This window comes from Coregonus lavaretus (genome assembly GCF_964263955.1).
Source record: "Coregonus lavaretus genome assembly, chromosome: 3".
NCBI lineage: Eukaryota > Metazoa > Chordata > Actinopteri > Salmoniformes > Salmonidae > Coregonus > Coregonus lavaretus.
The window spans coordinates 61,381,255-61,408,912 of record NC_139990.1 but is presented as its reverse complement, the minus strand read 5'-3'; the positions used below and the strand labels follow the sequence as shown (position 1 = coordinate 61,408,912).

The following is a 27,658-nucleotide window of genomic DNA, read 5'->3' as shown; positions in this document are numbered from 1 at the left end:
CCTTAACCTGTAGGAAGTCCCACCCAGTTGACTACTTCAAACTGGCTTTTGGGCACTAGTGTCCTCTATCTATCTCTGTGTGAAACTTGTCTATCACCCCTGATCGCAGACTTCTCCCACATGCTGACCTCTGACCTCACCTACTAAGGAAATTACCTTGATAACAGCATAATAATTTGTTTACAAGCATTATAGCTGTACTTTTAGTTTATGGTTGACGCAGCTTGTTGGCCATTAGTCATCTGGCGTTTGTCAACGAGTTCAAAGCATGTGAATGCATACAACTGGTCGGAGATATCCGAGTTCCCAGTTGTTTTGAACGCGGCATAACATCAAGCCTATGACATAGGCCTACATTTTTCGAATGGACTAACTGGCTCCCATTTTTGTCGGCGGTAAAATATTGTTCACGTACACCCAAACTTCTCGTTTATTTATGGTCTGGCCACAGGGAAGTCTGGGTTCAGAATGACAAGAAAGCTACCCCTTGCACGTGAGTTTTAAAGTAGGCCTATCTCATCTGTACCCCAGGGGTATTTACCACTAAAGTTATCGAAGTGAAGGGACAAGAGGAGTAAAATATGGCAGCTGCACCAGCTAGAAGAAAACACGGCGCATGTCTGCTTCGAATCAAAGAAAATTGTCCATTGCGAAAATTTAGGAAAAACAGGTGTTACGGTAAGAACATGATTGTTTTCAAGAATTGATGGATAAAAATATATAGCCTATAAAAATGCATAACATTTACGTATAGACGAATTATACCACCCAGGAAGTTAGGGTTGAAGTTGACACTTCACAGATCCCTGTCGGCCTTGCACTGTATGAATTTGACAGTAAAATGTGTATTGAATTTGATAGCCTAAATGCTATAGCCTGATAATACATTAGGGGTAGGCCTATTATAAATAATAATCTTACATTTTAAAGTTTTATTTACTATAAAGCGACACTATAAAATGTGTATATCAAGGGAGCAAATGCACGACTTTATCCACATGCAAACACCTTTATGTATAGTGCTGAAGGAATAACATTCTAGAAGATAAACATTACATAATTTGTTTACCAGTATACATTTTATGTCAACATAAACATAAACAATGGAGTAAAACGGCCTTATATTACGGTAAGACTACTGTACTTATCAAATAATGAATAATAAGTAATATTCATCCAAATAAAGGGGTAGGCTATATTGCATTAGTTGAAATTACTGGAAATCTGACTGTGGCTTTAAAATAAGTAGTCTGTGTTGTTAACTGCCAATGCTGATGCTCCACCACCATTGTTTGCAACAGTTTTGAGGAAGTTGGAGGCCAAAGTAGTAAGGCAACATTTAGTCCCAACGTATCATGCGGTTGCTTAAGACTTGTCCATCAGGATTGCCATACCTGTCCGAAAGTACCCGCACTACTCTACGCCTACACCTGAACACCTCCTGTCAAGTACTTCAGTTGCACTTGCTGTCAAGAGCTGGTTGCCCAGGGTGGGTGCATGTCAGCAGGGTAAAAAGGCTTCCTGCATGGTCTCCTCTCCTTCAACTGGACTAATCTGAAAATAATTTGAAGTAAAGTCGTTGAAGCTAACTACTGAAAATTGATTTCACCAGTCCAGTTCTTTCACATCAGTGCAGATGAAGGAAATTAGATAAGGAGAGGAAATCACTTCAGAGTATTGATACTTAGGCCTAATTGTATTTTTTACATTTCCCTTTGGCAGATGTTACAGCCGCACCTTCGGCTGGTGGTGGGGTGTGTTCGGGAGACTTCAGTAAGCACCCCATTTCTGCATCCAAAACCGGACCTATCAGCACCATCTATGTAGAGCCCCTCCCTCCATCCTATCAGTCTATTTACCGTCCCCACCAATCACAGGACCCCATTGGTAAGACACTTAAAACACTCGCATGGCCATCTTTCCAAATGTCTTGTTGAGTGGTCTCCAAAGGCTAATCGTTAACTGACCTCTTTTATCAGGAGCTGTGATATGGTAGTTACTGGTTATTATTAGTATTAGAAGTTACCTCTCTCGATCTCTCTGATAATCCTATTATATATGGGAGCAATATTTTGGGAACATTGCTCTCACCTATGCAACTTGTCAGATCAGTGATTGTTTTGTTGAAGTAATTAAGAATGTATGCTATTGGGAAGTGCTTCACAGAGCCATACACTTGAGTATACAAAACATTAAGAACAACTGCTCTTTCATGACAGACTGACCAGGGGCCTCATTTATAAACCGTGCATATGCATAAAATAGACCCCAAAACATGCGTGTGCCAGTTTTCACACAAAAGTTGGCATTTATAAAAACTGAATTTGACATGAAAATGTGCTCACCTTCCCACAAACTTTAGACCATGCGTAAGCACAGTTTCTAGTGGTTGAAGTATTGCATTGCAAGCAGGCAAGTAGATTAGTATTTTGTGCAAATGGGGGATATGAACAGGTTAAACAGGTTAATAACAAGATGCAATCATTTGACGTTAGTGAGAAGAGAGAAAATCTATTTAGTTTATCTTTGCATTTTAAATCCTAGGCTATTATTTATTTAATTTCCATGATCATTGCATAGTAAATTCCTCACCTTCTCTGTGATGGTTTCATACTCACGAGGTAGCATAGGCGGTTGTAGGTTACTTCTGTAGCTTACATCAGAATACTGTAATTTCACATTTCTCGAGTACACAATATTGCATTTATACACATAATCCATATTTTCATAACCATTGCAGGGTCATGATGGGTTCATATTCCCGAAGTAGCCATAGCCTCCAACAAATTACCATGCGTATCTCATTTAATTGACCCTTCGCTATGCTATATTTGGGCAACCAATCATTTGAAACGCATCAAAGCTATTAAGGGATTTACAAAAACATTGTTTAAATGGCTAAATAATTTAACAGTGCACCAGGGGTACTTGCTACTGTGATTCCTGTAGGGCTGACCCCAATTAGTTGACTGGCCAGTTGTTTGGTCGATAGGCTGCTGGTCGACCAATATTTTCTTTAGTCGAGCAGTAGCAAATATATATAAGGTACCAGTCAACAGTTTGGACACATCTACTCATTCAAGGGTTTTTCTTTATTTTTACTACTTTCTACATTGTAGAATAATAGTGAAGACATCAAAACTATGAAATAACACATATGGAATCATGTAGTAACCAAAAAAGTGTTAAACAAATCAAAATATATTTTATATTTGAGATTCTTCAAAGTAGCCACCCTTTGCACACTCTTAGCATTCTCTCAACCAGCTTGACCTGGAATGCTTTTCCAACAGTCTTGAAGGAATTCCCACATATGCTGAGAACTTGTTGGCTGCTTTTCCTTTGCTCTGCGGTCCAACTCATCCCAAACCATCTCAATTGGGTTGAGGTTGGGTGATTGTGGAGGCCAGGTCATCTGATGCAGCACTCCATCACTCTCCTTGGTCAAATAGCCCTTACACAGCCTGGAGGTGTGTTGGGTCATTGTCCTGTTGAAAAACAAATTATAGTCCCACTAAGCGCAAACCAGATGGGATGGCGTATCGCTGCAGAATGATGTAGTAGCCATGCTGGTTAAGTGTGCCTTGAATTCTAAATATATCACCGACAGTGTCACCAGCAAAGCACCATCACACCTTCTCCTCCATGCTTCACGGTGGGAACCACACATGCAGAGATTATCCGTTCACCTACTCTGCACCTCACAAAGACACGGCGGTTGGAACCAAATCTCTCAAATTTGGACTCATCAGACCAAAGGACAGATTTCCACCAGTCTAATGTCCATTGCTTGTGTTTCTTGGCCCAAGCGAGTCTCTTCTTATTATTGGTGTCCTTTAGTAGTGGTTTCTTTGCAGCAATTTGACCATGAAGGCCTGATTCACACAGTCTCCTCCAAACAGCTGATGTTGAGAAGTGTTTTTATTTATTTTTTATTTTTTAGGGGGTAGATCAGCTTTAATATTGCAGATAGATTGTAACTTCCATCAATGTACAGTGAGGGAAAAAAGTATTTGATCCCCTGCTGATTTTGTACGTTTACCCACTGACAAAGAAATGATCAGTCTATAATTTTAATGGTAGGTTTATTTGAACAGTGAGAGACAGAATAACAACAAACAAATCCAGAAAGACGCATGTCAAAAATGTTATAAATTGATTTGCATTTTAATGAGGGAAATAAGTATTTGACCCCCTCTCAATCAGAAAGATTTCTGGCACCCAGGTGTCTTTTATACAGGTAACGAGCTGAGATTAGGAGCACACTCTTAAAGGGAGTGCTCCTAATCTCAGTTTGTTACCTGTATAAAAGACACCTGTCCACAGAAGCAATCAATCAATCAGATTCCAAACTCTCCACCATGGCCAAGACCAAAGAGCTCACCAAGGATGTCAGGGACAAGATTGTAGACCTACACAAGGCTGGAATCGGCTACAAGACCATCGCCAAGCAGCTTGGTGAGAAGGTGACAACAGTTGGTGTGATTATTCGCAAATGGAAGAAACACAAAAGAACTGTCAATCTCCCTCGGCCTGGGGCTCCATGCAAGATCTCACCTCGTGGAGTTGCAATAATCATGAGAACGGTGAGGAATCAGCCCAGAACTACACGGGAGGATCTTGTCAATGATCTCAAGGCAGCTGGGACCATAGTCACCAAGAAAACAATTGGTAACACACTATGCCGTGAAGGACTGAAATCCTGCAGCGCCCGCAAGGTCCCCCTGCTCAAGAAAGCACATATACATGCCCGTCTGAAGTTTGCCAATTAACATCTGAATGATTCAGAGGAGAACTGGGTGAAAGTGTTGTGGTCAGATGAGACCAAAATGGAGCGCTTTGGCATCAACTCAACTCGCCGTGTTTGGAGGAGGAGGAATGCTGCCTATGACCCCAAGAACACCATCCCCACCGTCAAACATGGAGGTGGAAACATTATGCTTTGGAGGTGTTGTTCTGCTAAGGGGACAGGACAACTTCACCGCATCAAAGGGACGATGGATGGGGCCATGTACCATCAAATCTTGGGTGAGAACCTCCTTCCCTCAGCCAGGGCATTGAAAATGGGTCGTGGATGGGTATTCCAGCATGACAATGACCCAAAACACACGGCCAAGGCAACAAAGGAGTGGCTCAAGATGAAGCACATTAAGGTCCTGGAGTGGCCTAGCCAGTCTCCAGACCTTAATCCCATAGAAAATCTGTGGAGGGAGCTGAAGGGTTCGAGTTGCCAAACGTCAGCCTCGAAACCTTAATGACTTGGAGAAGTCAGGAGTCAGGAGTGGGACAAAATCACTCCTGAGATGTGCGCAAACCTGGTGGCCAACTACAAGAAACGTCTGACCTCTGTGATTGCCAACAAGGGTTTTGCCAGAGGTTTTGCCAAGTCATGTTTTGCAGATGGGTCAAATACTTATTTCCCTCATTAAAATGCAAATCAATTTATAACATTTTTGACATGCGTTTTTCTGGATTTTTTTGTTGTTATTCTGTCTCTCACTGTTCAAATAAACCTACCATTAAAATTATAGACTGATCATTTCTTTGTCAGTGGGCAAACGTACAAAATCAGCAGGGGATCAAATACTTTTTTCCCTCACTGTAATTGTCTGCATCACTTCCAATCCCCCATATATATTTTTCCCAGATATATATGCATACATATACATGCATATAAATACATACATATACAGTGGGGAGAACAAGTATTTGATACACTGCCGATTTTGCAGGTTTTCCTACTTACAAAGCATGTAGAGGTCTGTAATTTTTATCATAGGTACACTTCAACTGTGAGAGACGGAATCTAAAACAAAAATCCAGAAAATCACATTGTATGATTTTTAAGTAATTAATTTGCATTTTATTGCATGACATAAGTATTTGATACGTCAGAAAAGCAGAACTTAATATTTGGTACAGAAACCTTTGTTTGCAATTACAGAGATCATACGTTTCCTGTAGGTCTTGACCAGGTTTGCACACACTGCAGCAGGGATTTTGATCCACTCCTCCATACAGACCTTCTCCAGATCCTTCAGGGCAATATGGACTTTCAGCTCCCTCCAAAGATTTTCTATTGGGTTCAGGTCTGGAGACTGGCTAGGCCACTCCAGGACCTTGAGATGCTTCTTACGGAGCCACTCCTTAGTTGCCCTGGCTGTGTGTTTCGGGTCGTTGTCATGCTGGAAGACCCAGCCACGACTCATCTTCAATGCTCTTACTGAGGGAAGGAGGTTGTTGGCCAAGATCTCGCGATACATGGCCCCAACCATCCTCCGCCAAATACGGTGCAGTCGTCCTGTCCCCTTTGCAGAAAAGCATTCCCGTTTCCACCTCCATGCTTCACGGTTGGGATGGTGTTCTTGGGGTTGTACTCATCCTTCTTCTTCCTCCAAACACGGCGAGTGGAGTTTAGACCAAAAAGCTCTATTTTTGTCTCATCAGACCACATGACCTTCTCCCATTCCTCCTCTGGATCATCCAGGTGGTCATTGGCAAACTTCAGACGGGCCTGGACATGCGCTGGCTTGAGCAGGGGGACCTTGCGTGCGCTGCAAGATTTTAATCCATGACGGCGTAATGTGTTACTAATGGTTTTCTTTGAGACTGTGGTCCCAGCTCTCTTCAGGTCATTGACCAGGTCCTGCCGTGTAGTTCTGGGCTGATCCCTCACCTTCCTCATGATCATTGATGCCCCACGAGGTGAGATCTTGCATGGAGCCCCAGACCGAGGGTGGTTGACCGTCATCTTGAACTTCTTCCATTTTCTAATAATTGCGCCAACAGTTGTTGCCTTCTCACCAAGCTGCTTGCCTATTGTCCTGTAGTCCATCCCAGCCTTGTGGAGGTCTATATTTTTATCCCTGATGTCCTTACACAGCTCTCTGGTCTTGGCCATTGTGGAGAGGTTGGAGTCTGTTTGATTGAGTGTGTGGACAGGTGTCTTTTATACAGATAATGAGTTCAAACAGGTGCAGTTAATACAGGTAATGAGTGGAGAACAGGAGGGCTTCTTAAAGAAAAACTAACAGGTCTGTGAGAGCCGGAATTCTTACTGGTTGGTAGGTGATCAAATACTTATGTCATGCAATAAAATGCAAATTAATTACTTAAAAATCATACAATGTGATTTTCTGGATTTTTGTTTTAGATTCCGTCTCTCACAGTTGAAGTGTACCTATGATAAAAAAAAATTACAGATCTCTACATGCTTTGTAAGTAGGAAAACCTGCAAAATCGGCAGTGTATCAAATACTTGTTCTCCCCACTGTATATACATATCATTTTTTTAAATGTATTTTATTTTATTACTTTCCAACCCCATTATTAGTTGCTATTAGTCCCAACCTTCAGCTCCATTCAACTCCTCCCATCTATCTCTTAACACCATCCATATTGGATTTCTATTTGCCATATATTTTTCAACTGTACTGGGATGTTTCACAAAAGTTCTGAACCCTTCTATTCTACAGATTGTAAATTGAAAATAAACATTTTTGCTAAAAGCATTATTATATTATTGATCGATTGACTATGACTTTTCAGATCACCCGACTTCAACTGTATCGCCAACCAATCATGTCAATGCGGAGCTTTATGGAGCCCTACACATTGTTACCAAATTTGAGAGGCGCACGGTGAAGTGAGGCCATACGTAGCCAAAGTGATTTATAGGATATTTATTTTTAACAAGATATTTTCAAATTGCAGGCTGCACTGTTTTTTTTGTTGGCTTTATGTAGGCTATTTTTACATAGTTGGCAATGGCAATATACAGTGGGGGGAAAAAGTATTTAGTCAGCCACCAATTGTGCAAGTTCTCCCACTTAAAAAGATGAGAGAGGCCTGTAATTTTCATCATAGATACACGTCAACTATGACAGACAAATTGAGAATTTTTTTTCTCCAGAAAATCACATTGTAGGATTTTTTATGAATTTATTTGCAAATTATGGTGGAAAATAAGTATTTGGTCACCTACAAACAAGCAAGATTTCTGGCTCTCACAGACCTGTAACTTCTTCTTTAAGAGGCTCCTCTGTCCTCCACTCGTTACCTGTATTAATGGCACCTGTTTGAACTTGTTATCAGTATAAAAGACACCTGTCCACAACCTCAAACAGTCACACTCCAAACTCCACTATGGCCAAGACCAAAGAGCTGTCAAAGGACACCAGAAACAAAATTGTAGACCTGCACCAGGCTGGGAAGACTGAATCTGCAATAGGTAAGCAGCTTGGTTTGAAGAAATCAACTGTGGGAGCAATTATTAGGAAATGGAAGACATACAAGACCACTGATAATCTCCCTCGATCTGGGGCTCCACGCAAGATCTCACCCCGTGGGGTCAAAATGATCACAAGAACGGTGAGCAAAAATCCCAGAACCACACGGGGGGACCTAGTAAATGACCTACAGAGAGCTGGAACCAAAGTAACAAAGCCTACCATCAGTAACACACTACGCCGCCAGGGACTCAAATCCTGCAGTGCCAGACGTGTCCCCCTGCTTAAGCCAGTACATGTCCAGGCCCGTCTGAAGTTTGCTAGAGTGCATTTGGATGATCCAGAAGAGGATTGGGAGAATGTCATATGGTCAGATGAAACCAAAATGGAACTTTTTGGTAAAAACTCAACTCGTCGTGTTTGGAGGACAAAGAATGCTGAGTTGCATCCAAAGAACACCATACCTACTGTGAAGCATGGGGGTGGAAACATCATGCTTTGGGGCTGTTTTTCTGCAAAGGGACCAGGACGACTGATCCGTGTAAAGGAAAGAATGAATGGGGCCATGTATCGTGAGATTTTGAGTGAAAACCTCCTTCCATCAGCAAGGGCATTGAAGATGAAACTTGGCTGGGTCTTTCAACATGACAATGATCCCAAACACACCGCCTGGGCAACGAAGGAGTGGCTTCGTAAGAAGCATTTCAAGGTCCTGGAGTGGCCTAGCCAGTCTCCAGATCTCAACCCCATAGAAAATCTTTGGAGGGAGTTGAAAGTCTGTGTTGCCCAGCGACAGCCCCAAAACATCACTGCTCTAGAGGAGATCTGCATGGAGCAACAGTGTGTGTGTCACACCCTGGCTCTGGGACTCTATATGTTGAGCCAGGGTGTGTTCATTCTATGTGTTCTGTTTCTATGTTGGGTGTTTCTAGTTCGTCATTTTCTATGTTTGACTGAGTGACTCCCAATCAGAGGCAACGAGTGTCAGCTGTGTGCTGGTTGTCTCTGATTGGGAGCCATATTTAACTGTCTGTGTTTCACTTTGTGTTTGTGGGTTTTTGTTCCTTGTCGGTCTTTGTCACCGTGGACTTCACGAGTCGTTTATTGTTTTGGTTTTGTGCTTTAATATAATAAAGTATCATGTTCGCTCAACACGCTGCGCATTGGTCTACTTCGCTTCAAGACGATCGTGACAGAAAAACCCACCATACCAGGACCAAGCAGCGTGTCCAGGAGCAGGCAGCCTGGTCATGGGAGGAGATATTAGACGGGAAAGGGTCCTGGACCTGGGAGGAGATCCTGGCCGGGATGGATCGCCGGCCATGGAGTGAGACGGTGGAGAGGCGACGGAGAGAGGAGCAGCGGCGTCAGCAGGGTCAACGTCGGACAGGCGAGAGGCAACCCAAAAAATTTTTTAGGGGGGGGCACACGGCAGGGACGACGAGGGAGCAGGAGGTAGTGTTGCAGAGGATGGAGCATTTGGAGGCGATAAGGGAAAGGGTGAGAAATGAGGCACGGCGAGAGGAACTCGGTAGGCAGCTGAGGGAGCGGGGGGTTATGACGAAACCCAGTCCCGCTCCTCACAACAAGCAAGTGGTGTGCGTCACCAGTCCGGTCCGGCCCGTTCCTGCTTCCCGCACTAAGTGTAAGGTGCACGCCGCCAGCCCAGCCCGGCATGTTCCTGCCCCTCGCACCAAGCCTACGGTGTGCGTCGCCAGCCCGGCCCGGCCTGTTCCTGCCACTCGCACCAAGCCTACGGTGTGCGTTGCCAGCCCAGTCCGGCCTGTCCCTGCTCCACGCACAAAGCCTACGGTGTGCGTCGCCAGCCCAGTCCGGCCTGTCCCTGCTCCACGCACCAAGCCTACGGTGTGCGTCGCCAGCCCAGCCCGGCCTGTCCCTGCTCCACGCACCAAGCCTACGGTGTGCGTCGCCAGCCCAGCCCGGCCTGTCCCTGCTCCACGCACCAAGCCTACGGTGTGCGTCGCCAGCCCAGTCCGGCCAGTTGCTGCTCCACGCACCAAGCATACGGGGTGCGTCGCCAGCCCGGCCCGGCCTGTCCCTGCTCCACGCACCAAGCCTACGGTGTGCGTCGCCAGCCCAGCCCGGCCTGTCCCTGCTCCACGCACCAAGCCTACGGTGTGCGTCGCCAGCCCAGCCCGGCCTGTCCCTGCTCCACGCACCAAGCCTACGGTGTGCGTCGCCAGCCCAGCCCGGCCTGTCCCTGCTCCACGCACCAAGCCTACGGTGTGCGTCGCCAGCCCGGCCCGGCCTGTCCCTGCTCCACGCACCAAGCCTACGGGGTGCGTCGCCAGCCCGGCCCGGCCTGTCCCTGCTCCACGCACCAAGCCTACGGTGTGCGTCGCCAGCCCAGTCCGGCCTGTTCCTGCTCCATGCACCGAGCCTACGGTGTGCGTCGCCAGCCCAGCCCGGCCTGTCCCTGCTCCACGCACCAAGCCTACGGGGTGCGTCGCCAGCCCGGCCCGGCCTGTCCCTGCTCCACGCACCAAGTCTACGGTGCGCGTCGCCAGCCCGGTCCGGCCTGTTCCTGCCACTCGCACCAAGTCTACGGTGCGCGTCGCCAGCCCGGCCCGGCCCGTTCCTGCCACTCGCACCAAGCCAGGGGTGCGAGTCGTCAGTCCGGCACAACCCGTGCCTCGGTCATCGGTGCCAATTCAGGTACCGCTCAACTGCTCCACTAAGGAGCTGAAGCCTACCGCTCCTGCTACGTCCAGTCCAGCTCCAGCCAGCGGGGCCAGACCGGACCAGGGGCGCTATGGGGGGTTTGTTGGAGGGTGGTGGGCAAGCCCGGAGCCGGAGCCGGCGCCGAGGAGGAATGCCCACCCAGCCCTCCCCTGTTTTGCTCGTATTTAGGCGCGGTCGCAGTCCGTGCCTTTAGGGGGGGGTACTGTCACACCCTGGCTCTGGGACTCTATATGTTGAGCCAGGGTGTGTTCATTCTATGTGTTCTGTTTCTATGTTGGGTGTTTCTAGTTCGTCATTTTCTATGTTTGACTGAGTGACTCCCAATCAGAGGCAACGAGTGTCAGCTGTGTGCTGGTTGTCTCTGATTGGGAGCCATATTTAACTGTCTGTGTTTCACTTTGTGTTTGTGGGTTTTTGTTCCTTGTCGGTCTTTGTCACCGTGGACTTCACGAGTCGTTTATTGTTTTGGTTTTGTGCTTTAATATAATAAAGTATCATGTTCGCTCAACACGCTGCGCATTGGTCTACTTCGCTTCAAGACGATCGTGACAGTGTGAAAACCTTGTGAAGACTTACAGAAAACGTTTGACCTGTGTCATTGCCAACAAAGGGTATATAACAAAGTATTGAGAAACTTTTGTTATTGACCAAATACTTATTTTCCACCATAATTTGCAAATAAATTCATAAAAAATCCTACAATGTGATTTTCTGGAGAAAAAAATTCTCATTTTGTCTGTAATAGTTGACGTGTACCTATGATGAAAATTACAGGCCTCTCATCTTTTTAAGTGGGAGAACTTGCACAATTGGTGGCTGACTAAATACTTTTTTCCCCCACTGTAAGTTACTTTTTAGATTTGTATAATTTTCATTTAGATTTGGATAGAATTTTGATTAACCACATGACAATGATTTTGAGATATGAAGTGGTTATTATAAATTAAATTGAACTGTTCCACGAAAATGTGCATATGAAAACCATAACTGGCGCGCAGATCGGTATTATCATTCCACATGAGAAAGGTTACTGACTCCTCGTGTAGCCTATTACCGGCAACTTCAGGAGAGTAATGGCAGAATCTGCGAAAGCCAGCAGGAGCAGGAGGAGGATGGTCGGGTCACGTTTTTTTCCTTCTGGTTATCTTGATCTCTGGCTCCCTCTTGAGACATTTGTGTCTTATTTAATCAAACAGTGCGCTTAAAGCATCAGACAAGCTCAATGCATATAGTTGATTTTATCAAAACACAAAGGACGTGTCTATATATGGAAAAATACACGTAATTTTTTTGGGGACCAATCCATTGATCGAAAAGAACAGATGACTTTCGGTCTACCAAGATTAATTTTTCTCGGGGACAGCCCTAGATTCCTCAAATGCAGAGCCTGTTTTGTGACATTGTTTGCTAGCTAGCTCAGTCTTATTGACCACCGAACGTTGCTAAGACTAGCTAGCTAGCCAGTTAATATACACTACCAGTCAAAAGTATGGACACACCTACTCATTCAAGTTTTACATTGTAGAATAATAGTGAACACATCAAAACTATGAAATAATACATATGGAATCATCTAGTAACCAAAAAAGTGTTAAACAAATCAAAATATATTTTATATTTGATATTCCTCAACTAGCCCCCCTTTGCCTTGGTGACAGCTTTGCACACTCTTGCCATTCTCTCAACCAGCTTCATGAGGTAGTCACCTGGAATGCAGGTAGGGGGAGTATACAGAAGATAGCCCAATTTGGTAAAATACCAAGTCCATATTATGGCTAGAACAGCTCAAATAAGGAAAGAGAAACAACAGACCGTCATTACTTTAAGACATGAATGTCGAACTTTGAATGTTTCTACAAGTGCAGTCGCAAAAACCATCAAACGCTAAGATGAAACTGACTCTCATGAGGACTGGTACTGTATATATATATATTTTTTTTTATGTACGTTAGCTAGCTAAGTTAGCCATGTTAGGAATACAACTCTCATCTGCTTTCAACATCAGGATTCGATTTGTTCGACAAGTTAGCTCCAAAAGTGGTTATTAGCCTAACTTTGGCTGCATGCTGACAGTGCATTCAGCCATTCAGTGCCTAGCCACACTACAACCTTAATTTTACCAGGTTTCTGTGAAGTAATTGTAATGACAGTCCACTACAACATACCAGAGAGTCTCCTGATTAGCAAGGGGTAGTCTGTGTTTAATTTAATTGTATCTTGAAAACACAGTTTGAGATCATTGTGAGGGAATTTCGCCAGTAGTTAGGGGAATTGGGCTTCCCCGGAAAATGTTGTCCGAGGTCGCAACCGTAACTAAGGGGGGCGAGGCTTAGCGAAGGGTCAATTGGCCTATTAGATATGCTTTTATTTCAAGTATTTTTCTCTATGCATCAGTTAGGAAGCATGGTTTATAACATACCAACTGTCTGTTCACCTGTATGTTATAAACCATGCTTCCTTCCTGATGCATGGTTTATAATGATATTTTGCATTGAAGTGTGTATGGCTACCACTGTAAGGAGACAATGTTTCAGAATTTGGGCAGTGCAGCATAAGTTCGAGAAAAAGTAAATGCAAAACATTAGGCCCTATTAAATTAAATTAGGGGAGGGGTGATAGGGTTAGTGGAAAATAATAAACGAAAATATATATTAAATCATTTTTACAGGTCAACAGCAATTTGCAATTGTTGTCTTTCATAAACTTTGTCTGTCAGATAGCCTAGGCCTACAGCAAATATCACTGCAAAAGTGTAACATTCTGCCTTCATCTACAAAGACATTTGATCAAGTTCGCTATTGCTATTTCCTTTAGAAAACTGCCTCGGGTTAATTCTAATACTTCCAAAGTATACAGAAAATAAGGGCGCTATTGTCACCATAAAAGGTGAATGATGGGCATTTTTCAGGCCGAGTTTTAATGCTCGTTCACGCGCACAGTTTCCGGACGGGTCTGATTTATAACGGAAACATGCGTATGTATGGCGTGCACCAAGTTTATAAATCTCTATTTTTGTACCTGCAAAGTCTTTTCAGAAATGGCGCACAAAGATATTTACTGTGAAATTTACGCAACGGCTATAAATGAGACCCCAGGTGAAAGCTATGATCCCTTAAATCCACTTCAATCAGTGTAGATGAAGGGGATGAGACATGTTAAAGAAGGATTTTTAAGCCTTGAGACATGGATTGTGTGTGTGCCATTCAGAGGGTGAATGGGCAAGACAAAATAATGTAAGTGCCTTTGAACAGGGTATGGTAGTAGGTGCCAGGCGCACCGGTTTGTCAAGAACTGCAATGTTGCTGGGGTTTTCACACTCAAGTTTCCCATGTGTATCAAGAATAGTCCACCACCCAAAGAACATCCCGCCAACATCACACAACTTTTGGAAGCATTGGAACGCTTTTGACACCTTATAGAGTCCATGCCCCGACGAATTGAGGCGGTTCTGAGGGCAAAGGGGGGAAGGGGGGGTTGCAACTCAATATTAGGAAGGTGTTTCTAATGTTTGGTATACTCAGTTTATACTTTGTAATTCTCACATCACTGATCACTTCCCTTTTTCTGGCCCTCCGCTGAGAGCAGCCGTGGATATGGAGGTGGTCCGACCCCATGCCCCTATTACAGGGGTCATGAGTCTCCCCCCATCCTCTGTACTGGCTCCAGGGCCTCTGGTTCCCAACCTCCAGCCTGCCTGCCAGCACAGGCGCCTCCCCTCCGCAGCACCCAGTGAGGCCAGCATGGGTGAGTCAACACACTTAACAGCAGGTGCCGTCTGTGCCTTGTACTCATTCCTTAATTAAACAGTCAGTCACAGGTGCGTATGTTTTAAAAAGTCATATCATGCTCAAAAAGTTAAATCAAAAGATACATACCCACACACTGTTGAAGAGTTTGGAAAAATGCCACATGCTAATACCTTCATTGCTTTGGAATGACTGTGCCGATTTCCTCTCCAGAGCTGGACAGCGGTGTCGACCCAGAGACTGGAGAGAGAGCCCAGGGATGACACCACACTCTTCCGCTGTTTCTACTGGCCTGATATATTCAGTGTTGCAGATATGTCTAGAACAGGTCAAGTGGTTTGGAACCTGGCTGTACTGACTAGCCCAATGTTGTGAAATACTTTCCTCATCTCCTTTACATTGGTAGGTGAACAAGCTTTAAAAAGTATCCATCAAGGAATATAGTAGGAGTGGAAGTTTTTTTTATTAGGGTGTATTGAGGCTTTTGGTACACTGCTATATGCTTCTGTACAGGGCAGGGAAAGGCAAACCTTGAAAGGCATTTCATTGCTCCCATTTCACATATTCACTGAGCCACAGAAGTAGAAGTGGCCAGATGACAGTCTACAAAGTAGGCTCCCTTCATATTGCTTTGAATGGTCTTCTCAGGTCAGCGGATAGAGACGAAGCCCAGGAATACATGCACGGTCTGTTGACAAGTTTAAAGTTGCAAACATGAGTCTAAAACAGGTAAACCACGACTTCATCCTATTGCATGGTTTTATGACTTCCTAAAAGGCCTATTCAACACATTCAGGGATGGGAGTTATGGCCCAGATAAAATAGAACCTTTTGAAGTAACCAGAAGTTATTTTTTATTATCTGTTGTGTACGCAGATCTTGTTTATTTCAATATGCTGTGGTGAATTGCAATGTTTTTTTTCTTCATGCATTTAACTTTAATAAAGTTGAAGAGGATCTTTTTTTCCCCACATCTGTTGCTCACTGAGGAAAAACTATCCTTAACAAAAGGCTCAAAACAGTATAACCTGTTTTCATTTTGGGTACTACAGTGCTATAAACAAATTCAAGTTTATTTAATCTGCCATGACAAAATAAGAGATACAATTAACTGTGAGTGAGTCAGACAGCATTCGATTTGAATTTTATAGCAAATCAAAAATAACTCACAAAAGCGATACATGGCTACAGAGTGACGCTTGACTATCGACACATTCTTGGTTGAGAACACAGACAAACCAGGCCAAACATATTTAGTATTTTTGCAAAATAGCACAGTAGGCTGTACTATGTACACTGCCAGTCTGTTTGCCCACTGGTCTACCAACCCATTCCTTTCCTCCTCCATTCCCCGCCCTCTATTCGGCCCCCTGTCCTCCTCCAGCCTGGTCATCGCCTTTCTTCTTGATTCCAGACACGATGTCATCAATGCGGAGCAGCAAGATGGCCGTCTAAAAGGCAAGAAGAGACCAACATTACATTAGTGGGGTTCACTTTGAAACCAGTGACTGTTTATTCAATCACAAAATAAAACACTAAAATGTGCTCGAGTTTCATTGTATTCACTTTGATGTGAAGGAGATGAGGCACTGGGAAGCACTCATCCTTTTTAGAGTAGTAGAAGTGAAAATATGTTTTTGCATGGTGTCTGACTGCATTCACTACTGACAAAGTAACACAGAATTCATCCATGCCTTGAACAATATTTGAAACTGTTAGTCTCAAGCATTTGTTGCAGATACATTTGAGGTGAATATCACTTTCAACAGCAGCCCATTGGCCCCTCTTACCTCCACAGCAGTCTTGTAAGTCTGGGCCTTGACAGCCAGCGGCTCACAGATGCCCAGCTCCATCATGTCTGCCAATGTGCCAGTCTCTCCGTTCACCCCCCATGATGCACAGGCCTCCAGGGTGTGCTTGGCCTACAGAGGGGGGGGGGTAAGATTTTTTTTTTTTTTTTTTATTCTGCTGTTCCCAACAGAATTTAAAAGGTACATATTTTAGAGTAAACACACACATACCCTGAGGGAGGTGAGCACGCGGATGGTGGAGGCTCCACAGTTTTGGATGAGTGTACGGGGGATAACCTCCAGGGCCTGGGCCACAGCGCGGTAGGGCCACTGCTCCACCCCGGTCAGGGTCTTGGAACGCTCCATCAGCCTCTTGGACACGGCCATCTCCACCGCCCCGCCTCCAGGGAGTAGAGAGGGGTCCAGTAGCACGTTACGACACACCTGCATGGCATCCTGCAAGTTACGCTCCACCTCCTGAGGGACAGAGAGAAACATTATCAACACTGTTTGGATCCACAATGAAGCATTGAGAGTGATAAGATAGCATGAGGACCTTCTGCCGTAACGGAGACATCTTGCCATATTCTTTGTGCATGAGGGGTGAACTTGTTACGTACAGCCAGGATCTCTTTACTGGCTCCTCTCAGCAGGATGGTGCAGGCTTTGGGGTCTTTGCACTCTGTGACGAAGGTGAAGTACTCGTCTCCAATCTTCTTGATCTCAAACAGGCCGGCGCCGGTTCCCACGTCCTCCTCACGCAGCTCGTCTGTACGGCTGGCGATGCGAGCCCCACATGCCCTGAGAATGATATTAGCGTTAAGGCATTTAACAGACAATAAAAAAAGTTACCACAACTTCTGAATACTATACCGTGTGTGGAATGGACCTTACCTTGAAATGCGGTTGTTGTCAGTCTTTCTGACGCGGCGGATGGCTGTGATGTTGGCCTTCATCAGATAGTGCTGTGCCAGGTCTGGGGAGATGAGAGTGGAGAGATGAGCGGAGTTTCTCTGGTCAGTGCAGGGGGAGCTTTGGAGGATTAACAGCTGTTTCTAGAATTGTACATTCAGATTTTGTGTGTGTAGTACCTGAGATGCCCTTCTCTGTGAAGATGAGGTCTGGCTTGAGGCGGATGATGTCTTCACAGATTGTCTGGATGTACTCTTCCTCCATCTGAAGGATCCTGGAAAAGTCTTCCTCACGTGTGATCTCAATGTCAGTCTGCATAGGAACACCATTTATTGGATAGTACCTGCAACTGTTACATTTATACTGCATATGTGTGTGCTGGTAATGCATTTGTGTGCATGTGTGAATGACACATTGAGTGTGTGTACATGTGTTTTCAGTACCTGGCTCTCGCCCTTCTTGTACTCCAGGGAGCAGTCCAGCAGGATGATGCGGGGGTTCTTGATCATTCTGCGCATGCGGGGGTGAGTGACGTCCTTGTTGACCATCACGCCTTTTAGCACACATGAGTCCTCAATGAAGCCACCAGGCACCTATAACCATAGCAAAACCATGAGGAATCAACCAACCTGGTGTGTCATTTTCCCAATGACCACACACACAACCTCTTTGGCATACTTATTGATGTCAATCTGAAAGACGTATAACAGATACATGCAAACGTTAAAGCTTACCTTCTCCACTTTAGCGTACAGCTTGATGTTGATCTCCTTGCGTCCGTGCTCCTCCAACTCCACAGTGCGCACGGCATCCAGGGCAATATTACACGCCATGGTAGACCAACGGCTCAAGGCCTTGGTGCAGATAGCAGAGTTGATGATCTTCAGCATCTGGGCCCGGTCATTGACATCCACTGGGGTGCTGGGAGGGAACAGAGACCGTCGGTCAATAGAACTGAGAGTAAAATTGTGAGAGGGAGGGATTGAGTGTGTAAGTGAATGCAATTGAGTGTTCATCAGGGAGTATGTAGGTGTATACAATCTATACCTGATGTCTTTGAGCATGTCGAGCATGTCGTCCAGGGCGTGTCTGTAGGCACTGATGATGACTGTGGGGTGCATCTGCTGCTCCAAGAACTGCTCTGCTACAGACAACATCTCTCCAGCTAGATACAGACAAAAGATTCAAGATGTTAGCCAAGAGCTGTTTTAAAATGTGCACACTCAGTACGATGGCTTAGAGGATTGATTCTTACGCATCATCAACGTGAAATGAAATACTTCCACTACCGGGACACTTACCGAGGATGATGACTGACGTGGTGCCGTCTCCCACCTCCTCATCCTGGGTGCGGCTGATCTCAATCATGGACTTGGCTGCCGGGTGCTGCACTTGGATCTGTGTTTGTTCATAATAGTACATTTTGGGATATACCATGTAAACACTGTTGTTCTAAATCTAAAGCTCTTTGGTCTTTCATAGGCTTCAGCAAGGGAACTTTAACAGACCTGAATTTGTTTACATTCACCATCTTCCAAAGCAGTGTAAGGGTGCTTATGAGAAATGTAGTGCAGAAATCTCACCTCTCGGAGGATGGCGTTGCCATCGTTGGTCATGACAATGCCGCCCATGGGGTCTAGCAGCATCTGTTAGTTGATGGGGAAAGGTTAGACCAGTTGTATTTTGGAGTTACTTTAGGATTTAAGTATCTAGGGGCAGGAATTGTGTCTTGGTACAAACCTTCATCATGGCTCTTGGTCCCAGGCATGTTCTGATGACGTCTGCTATTGCCTGTAAAATTAGACTTTGTAAGGCTGCAGGCATTTTTCATTACTGCAATTAACACAAATGTCAGTCAGAAAGACAATGATGGGGTAACGGGAAGTCGGAGAGGAGTGGTGTCATCTTTACCTTTGCTGCACCTATGTTCCCTTTCTGGACCTTTCGTCCAGACTCTCTTTTCATATTCTGGCCTAAAGAGAGAGGGAGTGTCTTAACTAGGCCTATGCTCAAAATAAATGACTGTGATCATGATGCTGCAGTTTGTACAGTGTATTTGACAACATGACGGACAAAATGTTAGGCCAATAATTGTGTAGTTAGATAAGAGTACATTTCATTTCTGAAATGACATCTGCAACATCGTTAGTTACTGTTTTGCCACTGCCCAAACCAGATACTGAGACCATCCCCCAAAACTGGGAGACACCAGGGAAATAGCACATGGCAGCTAGCAAATCAGTATCCATTCAAATTACCCGAAGGGTTTTTTAGCTACTGTAACTAACATAACCAAATAGTTTAAAAAAAACTAGCAGCACAGTATCCCTGTTTATTCCCCAAGTTGGATAAAAGTTTATAGCGGATTGTGCCGCTAACTACGCAGCATGACTGTCACAGCTCGAGACAACACTGGCTAGCTAGGCCCGAACCCCGGGCATTCACATCGCATGAATGAAACAGCTCACAAATATAGCAAGATGTAAAACACACTTAAAGCACTTCTGTATTTAATTCATTGATAAATGTTGTAACTTTGTTTATCACTCACTCAACACGACGATTGGTCTTCCCATCATTTTGGCAGCGTGCGTAGTTCAACCGGCTACCAAGTTCTCAAACGCAGCAAAGGGAAGGGCTTATTGTTTGTGGCTTGGCGGGTTGGGCAAATAAATGACCAATTCAGGACGAGGAAATTTTGATGAACAGCCATACAATCCAATCTGCGTGACTACGAAAGAGGAAGTAGCCAGTGGGCGCTATCTTCAAGCTCATATTGTTTTCCTCGTGTGGTTACCCTATCAAATCAAATCCTATGTCGCAGTAGACATGGACATTTTATAGAAACCCAATAAATTACCAGCTCTGTGGTATCAATTATGTGCATGAAGGCATACAGCTACCTGTATCCTCAAACGTTTAGCTACATTTACTAGGCTTACCATTTGTTGCTCTGTACGGAACATGTGTGGGCAGTGCATTATTCCGTACAACCTTCATCACTGTTACACGCGCTGGTATTGCATTTTTGGGTATGTAGTCCAGAAAGAAACACAAGACCATTCTGCAACGTCTGTTATTTATCAAATAATACCCATGAATTGGACATTGCCAAATCTTCATGTCGATAACCCTCTTTTCATGTAAGAAACCTCAAATTATTTCAGTAGTTACACAAATGCAAATAAAAGCAAAATGACATGTAACAGTCAAATTTCATGTAAAACATACATCTCAGAAGAGGGTCTAGCTGATGTAACTATACATTCTTGGAAAATAAATAATACCAATAAATATCACTGTATAATTTCTGATCACAACTTATAAACAGATGTCTCAAATAAAAATAACTAATATGTGGAGTATGTGCTATATTGTGTTTGTAACAAAACAAAATAGTGATATGGAGTGTATTACAGTATGTAAAAATCAAATGGAGTTCAATGTGATAAATTCGGTACAATGAGGAGGCATTTCAAACTTTAAGGTTGCCGCTCCTCAAGAAGAGCATTTGTGGAAGATGCACAAAAGTGTGCAAATGTACAGTTGAAGTCGGTAGTTTACATACACCTTAGCCAAATACATTTAAACTCAAGTTTTTCTTAGGTCAGTTAGGATCACCACTTTATTTTAAGAATGTGAAATATCAGAATAGTAGAGGCCAAACAGTTCCATTTTTGTTTCATCAGACCAGAGGCCATTTCTCCAAAAAGTACGATCTTTGTTTCCATGTGCAGTTGCAAACCGTAGTCTGTATTTTTTAATGCCGGTTTTGGAGCAGTGGCTTCTTCCTTGCTGAGCGGCCTTTCAGGTTATGTCGATATAGGACTCGTTTTACTGTTGATATAGTTACTTTTGTACCCGTTTCCTCCAGCATCTTCACAAGGTCCTTTGCTGTTGTTCTGGGATTGATTTGCACTTTTCGCACCAAAGTACGTTCATCTCTAGGAGACAGAACGCATCTCCTTCCTGAGCAGTATGAAGGCTGCGTGGTCCCATGGTGTTTATACTTGCATACTATTGTTTGTACAGATGAACGTGGTGTTAAGTTGCAGTCAATTCAAATCTGGTATTGGGAATAAAAGAGGTCAACACGACTTCTAAGATATACTAGTATTTTAATTAATGCAAACACTTCAATGGTAAATATGATGTTCGTATATACGGGTCCACTGAAATACCACGCAGGGCACTCAGAGAACTGAGCCATTTGTTATAGGTTCTTCTTTAAATACTCTGACAGAGATAGTTCCCGCTCCCTGCTGGCCTATCAGAGTAGAGTCTGAGCGGGGTTTAGACTTACTCAGCCTATCGTTGGCGCACAGGCTGGTCCCAGCCCCTTGGCGCTTCACTGTTGCCAGGTGTTTAGTTGTTTTGCAACTTCAGACATAGTCTGTTCCTCTCCACTGTAGCAGAACACATGTCCTTGAGCACGGTTTAACAAAGAGGCAGTGTTGGTGTATGTGAGACAAGTTCTTATCTCCCCCTACTCCCTAACAGCTCCTCACATTAATCACAGCTTGTTATGTTAAACAATTTATATCAGTACAGTACAAACCTATTATGTTTAATCATTAATGCATTCTTTCTAAGCTAGGCATCACATCTAGTTATAAGAAAATAGAGCCCCACAGATGAAGGTACCTTCAGGCGTTTGGAAATTGCTCCCAAGGATGAACCAGACTTGTGGAGGTGTACAAATTTTTTTCTGAGGTCTTGGCTGATTTCTTTTGGTTTTCCCATGATGTCAAGCAAAGAGGCACTGAGTTTGAAGGTACTGGTAGGCCTTGAAATACATCCACAGTTACACCTCCAATTGACTCAAATGATGTCAATTAGCCTATCAGAAGCTTCTAAAGCCATGACATTTTCTGGAATTTTCCAAGCTGTTTAAAGGCACAGTCAATTTAGTGTATGTAAACTTCTGACCCACTGGAATTGTGATACAGTGAATTATAAGTGAAATAATCAGTCTGTAAACAATTGTTGGAAAAATTTATTGTGTCATGCACAAAGTAGATGTCCTAACCGACTTGCCAAAAGTATAGTTTGTTAACAAGACATTTGTGGAGTGGTTGAAAAACGAGTTTTAATGACTCCAACCTAAGTGTATGTAAACTTCTGACTTCAACTGTATGTCAAAAAGGAAGACATACAGTACATAGAATAGTCCAGGTGAGATGCTTGGCATAAAAGTCAAACTGAAATCTAAGCCTGTCCATAGTGCTTCAGTAGTCTTCACCCTATTTTCACACAAAAATGGATAATAGTGTAAGAGTATCTGCTAAATCAGGGTTTCCCAAACGCGGTCAGTACAGAGTTTGGGAAACCCCATACTAAATGACCAACATGTAATGGCAAATGTATTTTCTAGTCTAAATCTTTCTGTATCAGATATTAGAATTTAAATGTTTTATTTAACCCCCTTTTTCAATCTTGTCTCATCACTGCAACTCCCCAACAGGCTCAGGAGGCGAAGGTCGAGTCATGCATCCTCCGAAACATGACCCGCCAAACCACGCTTCTTAACACCCGCCTGCACCAATGTGTCGGAGGAAAAACTGTTCAACTGATGACCAAGGTCAGCCTGCAGGCGCCCGGCCCGCCACTAGGAGTCGCTGCGAGAGCCAAGTAAAGCCCTCCTGGCCAAACCCTGCCCTAACCTGGGCGACGCTGGGCCAATGGGACTCCCGATCACAGCTGGTTGTGATACAGCCCGGGATCGAGGAGGCCCCTGTATCAGATATTTGATTCCATTTTTATCTAATTGCTTAGCAGACACTTTTGTCTTTGTACCCATAAGCATCTTTGCAAAAACTGTTGCACATAATTTTTCCTTACTCAGAGTCAAAGACGCTACACTAGTATGCCTATCTTGGGAATATTACTAGCAACCACCAAGTCACCAGTTTAACTGCAAAGCCAATCTGCACGTGCTGCCTATTACTGTGCTTGCAGATGTTCCATCCTCTCACATTGAGAACATTACTCTTTTGAAGCTCCATGAAAAAACTGCTGATTGTTTAATTTAGAAGTCCTCTGTTATGAGTATTCAGTGTTGCTGGTGTGGCACAGAAAACCAAAGGAGATCTTATGGTCTGAAACTGTGTGTTGCAATGGGCGGCTCCTTTTTTCCCTTATAGTTCATGTCTTCTGCTTCTTTGCCAGTCCACCCGTGTGTTTTTTTTCTTTCTTTCTCTTCATTGCACTCTCATAAGTCTTCTCTGGCAGTGCCCAGGACAAGGGGATGTGTGGCCGCCTCCTTCAGATAGTTGAGGAAATCATTCACCTCACGGCCACCCTATTGACAGATACGGATGGTTACAGCAGTGAAGGAATGTATCAGAATATTGATTACAGAGCATTAAGTGTTACTTCATCCATGTCCTTTGGAGGAGGAAAGGTGGTGTTGTAGCCTCACCTCGTATTTCCGAGGTTGGTCCTTCTGTCCTGCTGGGACGAAGAAAATAGTGGGGAAACTGGGAAGAAGTACAACAGCAGATGAGATGAAAATAGCAGATTACAGAGTAGTGACTTGAAATAGACAAAATCAAACTACATAAGAAGAAGTACCCCTGGACATCGTAGGTTGGAGGAACGTCATTAGCAGTGGCATCCATCTTTGCTATAACAATGTTGTTGTCAGTGGACAGCTGTAATGAAGTAACATTTATTTCAAAATAATGAGCGTCTGGATGATGGTTTGTAACTTTCAAAACCAGGTAAGCAACACTTTCAGATATGAACCTCACCTGTTCCCCAAGCTCTGTGTATTTGGGCTCCAGGCTTTTGCAGTGGCCACACCAGGGTGCATAAAACTCCACCAGCACGTCCTTGGAAGGGTTGTTCACTATCTCCTCAAAGTTGTCCGCCACCACCACCTGCAGAGGCAAAAGGGTTTTGTTTAAATGTCTTCCTATCAGCTTTGAAAGCGGCAAACCTTTGTTGGTTCTATTCCGCACACCTTGACTGGGCCGTCGTTGTTTTCGGGGGCAGCCTCTGACTTGACCTGCCTCTTCAGTTTACCAGCAAAGTAGTCCTCCAAGAACCTCTCCAGGGATTTCCCGTCCCGTCTGCAACGGACAGACAGATGAGCAGTGTGACAGCTGGCCAGACTGCGTAGGGAAGGGTCTGTGATGGTCATGTGTTATTGTAACTCACGTGAACTCCTCCTGCATGCTGTACTTGTGGCCATCCCTGTTCCTGATGGTGATGAGAGGCAGCTCTCCCCCGTCAGATGGCCCTAGGCCAAACTCCTCCTCCAGCTCATCCTGGAACTCAGCCCTGTTGGCCACAGCATAGCTCAGCCCCTGAGAATGGAACTGAGTGGCCACTTTCATCACCCTAGAGAGAGAGAAGGGGTAGTGAGGGAGAGAGAAAAAGAGAGGAGGGTATCAGGTAAGAGCAGTTTCTTTCCCCGTGCTGTGGCCCTCACCAGCTGGCTATCAGGTTCATAGGGACTAAGTGACTTTGCACCATGCCATCATCATTCTGTAAAACCTATAACCGCACTATACTGCAATTGCACTGTGTACACCTCTGCACAACACTATATATATATATATATATATATATATATATATATATATATATATATATATATATATATATATATATATATATATATATATATATATATATATATACACACACACACACACACACACACACACACACACACACACGTACATCACGGTAGCATCCCTCCCTGTGCATATATTGATAAATTCCTACTGTAAATTGTATATCCTCACTGTAAATCAGCTTATACTGTAGAGTTATATGCTTACTGTATTTATATTGTATGTAGACTTTGTGCAAATTCCTCTGTCTGTATACTGTCTGTACATGTCTATAGATGGCAGCACCATTTCACTGAGTCAAATTCCAGGTATGTGTAAATGTAATTGTCGAATAAAGGTGATTCTTATTCTGAGAGGAGAGCAGCTCTCACCTGTTCCTCCAGTAGTTGGTGCCCTTGATGTTGCGGAGGTAATCCACGTCGTAGTAGGCCACCAGCAAGTCACGTCCCCTCATGTTGTCTCTGTTCTCAGCAGTCAGATGGGGGCACAGCCCAAACACATTACCTCTGATGAATTGACGGAGAGAGGCGGTCGATACAGCCTCATCAGACTTCACCACGCTGTCCTCAAACTTGCTGTTGAGTCGTGGGGGCCGGAAGAGCACCACCGTGCTGGTTAATAGAGACACAAGAGGAGAGAGAACATCATTATAAGGTACCACTACTTGGCAATGTCTATGATGTCATATCCAACTAATGTGCCCTCATAGTCTAGTGACCAGAGGGCTGAAGGTTCAGAACCCAGGTGGGATTATATGTAAGGGGAGCTACAGCACATACTCTGATTCCACACCGTGTTTGCGGCCCAGGCTCAGGTCTGCAGTATGGGCAAAGCGGTGGCTGTCTCTCATGGCACTAGACGCCTTCAGAAACTCAGCCAGCTGAGAGCTGTCAGCACCTGAGAAAAAACCTGACAGCAGGGTGGGAGAATAAGTCACTCAAATAGTTCACTAAAAATATACATAAAATACAAATAATCATGCAGTTGTTTTATTTCAATACACTAAAGGATCTCTACTTTGCTGTGATTAATGAAGTGAACTCACCAACCACACTGGCTTCAAAATTGTTGATGAATGCATCCAGGTCTCCCTCATTGTGCAGAGGAACGGAACTGGGACCTGCCTGTTTCGTCATGTAGCTCACAATGCCATCTATGGGAACATGGAACATTAAATGAGTCATACATACACTAAAACACATAAGAGACACAAACCATAACAGCAATGATTTTGCCACCTGCACTCCTGGTTCCATCATAAGCAGCAGAGTCCTCTCCATTGCGGAAGATTTTGAGCGTGGGGTACCCATTGACCCCAAAACGTCCGCACGTCTCAGAGTTCACCGTGCAGTCTACCTGGGAAAATGACAGAAACCATTGATCAATTTAGCAAAATACTGTTTAATAGCAGTGCATTCACAGAGTGGCGGTATGCAGAGGCAGCATGCAGAAGCAGTCCTTATGTTAAAGCTACTGTGTGAACTGATCTCATTTCACAAACACATATAAAATGGAAGCGACACAGCTATCATGGACAGTTGACCCCCAAATTTTAAAGCAATACCCATCCTGTGGAACACAAACTGGTGAAAAAATAAAGGGTAAAGGTACACATTTTGAACAAATGGATTGTAACTAATCTGGATGCAAGGAAATACAATGCATCCTCTGAGGTATCGTGTGTGGACAAACTAGTATACTCACTTTAGCTAAAGACACTTTCCCTTTTAGTTTTGTTGCTGCCGTTTCATATTCTGGGGCTAGTTGCTGGCAGTGACCACACCTGAGAGAGATGAGATGGAAGGGAGGAGCCGTACAAAGAAAAGGAAGAGAATTATAAAATGTCACATGGGAAAAATGCTAAAGAGAGGCAATAGTGTGACAGTTGAGATATCTGGTGACTCAGAACAGTGTTAAAGAGACCTAGCCTAGCCATAATCCAGTACTCAAATATGATGTCAGACCAGAATGAACCGACTCAAGTCACGACTCCAATTATAGCTAACATGATTTCAGTGTCAGATCACTCTCAGAAGTGAACTGGTAGTTTAATAGCTAACACGATTAATCCAGCTAGAATTAGTATGCACTGTTTATGACGAAAATAATAATGAAACACTGTTATAGTTTGAATTGAGCAGACACATTGGGTCAAGATAGCGAGCTAGAGTGGAAGACCGCTAACGTTAGCCGATAAAACTAACAAAAACTGCACAGTTCTAAATGCAAATAGTTAATCTACAACAGTGTGCGGTTAATCGATACTAAAATCAGGAATGAGTTTGTATTTACTATACATCTTTAGATGGCTGTCGTTCGTGCATGCTAATGAATTAGAACAAAGCTAGCTATAACATTGCTTACCAAGGGGCGAAGAACTCCACCAGCACAGTCTCGTACTCTGCTACCGTGAAATCGAAATCAGAATCCCCGAGCTCGAGCACATCGCTGGCGGCTACAAAGACGTTCTGCTGAGCGAACGCAAAAAGCAAGAAAAGGTGAAATGAACCCAAGGTACCCATCTCAGCTGAATTAATTGCTCCCAATAGCGATATACTGTAGCTGAAATACTCTGCTTTTCACTACCTCTCACTGTTCTGCATTCAATGAGAAGTTCACTGCGGGGTGGGAGTGAGTGTAGTAGAGAGCAGTGACATGACCAATAACATGTGTGGGTCTAGTAGACGTCTAGTTGT

General features: G+C 44.1%; 3 protein-coding genes across 4 annotated transcripts; 1 reads left to right on the top strand and 2 right to left on the bottom strand.

Moving 5' to 3' along the window:
• Window positions 1–345: 345 nt before the first annotated feature.
• On the top strand, window positions 346–15,639 carry LOC311109702 (uncharacterized protein). 2 transcript variants are annotated; one of them, XM_084152665.1, is made up of 4 exons: window positions 346–678; window positions 1,723–1,887; window positions 14,517–14,675; window positions 14,891–15,639. In XM_084152665.1, exons 1-4 carry the CDS (start codon window positions 582–584, stop codon window positions 14,938–14,940), a joined length of 471 nt encoding a protein of 156 aa, XP_084008791.1. In that variant the 5' UTR covers window positions 346–581; the 3' UTR covers window positions 14,941–15,639. The 2 variants fall into 2 exon arrangements, with proteins under 2 accessions (XP_084008791.1, XP_084008792.1); XM_084152666.1 differs by having other exon boundaries at window positions 358–493.
• Window positions 15,122–20,015, bottom strand: LOC311109692 (T-complex protein 1 subunit gamma-like). Its single transcript, XM_084152654.1, has 15 exons — window positions 19,931–20,015; window positions 19,291–19,352; window positions 19,120–19,170; window positions 18,963–19,025; window positions 18,681–18,777; window positions 18,427–18,544; window positions 18,114–18,300; window positions 17,823–17,972; window positions 17,559–17,691; window positions 17,362–17,443; window positions 17,088–17,268; window positions 16,699–16,944; window positions 16,468–16,599; window positions 16,006–16,128; window positions 15,122–15,365 (listed from the first exon to the last, which is right to left on the bottom strand). The coding sequence occupies exons 1-14, from the start codon at window positions 19,956–19,958 to the stop codon at window positions 16,036–16,038; spliced, it is 1,623 nt and encodes a 540-aa protein (XP_084008780.1). The 5' UTR covers window positions 19,959–20,015; the 3' UTR covers window positions 15,122–15,365; window positions 16,006–16,035.
• Window positions 20,016–22,360: 2,345 nt separating this feature from the next.
• LOC311106655 (protein disulfide-isomerase A3-like) lies at window positions 22,361–27,582 on the bottom strand. The gene is made up of 12 exons (XM_084149049.1): window positions 27,327–27,582; window positions 26,667–26,745; window positions 26,201–26,318; window positions 26,008–26,115; window positions 25,742–25,871; window positions 25,334–25,573; window positions 24,541–24,723; window positions 24,344–24,452; window positions 24,132–24,260; window positions 23,953–24,032; window positions 23,801–23,858; window positions 22,361–23,680 (listed from the first exon to the last, which is right to left on the bottom strand). Exons 1-12 carry the CDS (start codon window positions 27,482–27,484, stop codon window positions 23,591–23,593), a joined length of 1,482 nt encoding a protein of 493 aa, XP_084005175.1. The 5' UTR covers window positions 27,485–27,582; the 3' UTR covers window positions 22,361–23,590.
• Between the last annotated feature and the right edge of the window lie 76 nt (window positions 27,583–27,658).

Coding starts and splice junctions, on each gene's coding strand:
- LOC311109702 (XM_084152665.1), top strand. CDS start 582: ATGGCAGCTGCACCAGCTAGAAGAAAACACGGCGCATGTCTGCTTCGA. Junction 679..1,722: donor TAGGAAAAACAGGTGTTACG/GTAAGAACATGA, acceptor TCCCTTTGGCAG/ATGTTACAGCCGCACCTTCG. Junction 14,676..14,890: donor ACCCAGTGAGGCCAGCATGG/GTGAGTCAACAC, acceptor TTTCCTCTCCAG/AGCTGGACAGCGGTGTCGAC.
- LOC311109692 (XM_084152654.1), bottom strand. CDS start 19,958: ATGATGGGAAGACCAATCGTCGTGTTGA. Junction 17,269..17,361: donor GACAACAACCGCATTTCAAG/GTAAGGTCCATT, acceptor TATCATTCTCAG/GGCATGTGGGGCTCGCATCG. Junction 16,945..17,087: donor CCAGTAAAGAGATCCTGGCT/GTACGTAACAAG, acceptor TCTGTCCCTCAG/GAGGTGGAGCGTAACTTGCA.
- LOC311106655 (XM_084149049.1), bottom strand. CDS start 27,484: ATGGGTACCTTGGGTTCATTTCACCTTTTCTTGCTTTTTGCGTTCGCT. Junction 26,746..27,326: donor GTGGAGTTCTTCGCCCCTTG/GTAAGCAATGTT, acceptor CATCTCTCTCAG/GTGTGGTCACTGCCAGCAAC. Junction 26,319..26,666: donor GGAAAGTGTCTTTAGCTAAA/GTGAGTATACTA, acceptor TCATTTTCCCAG/GTAGACTGCACGGTGAACTC.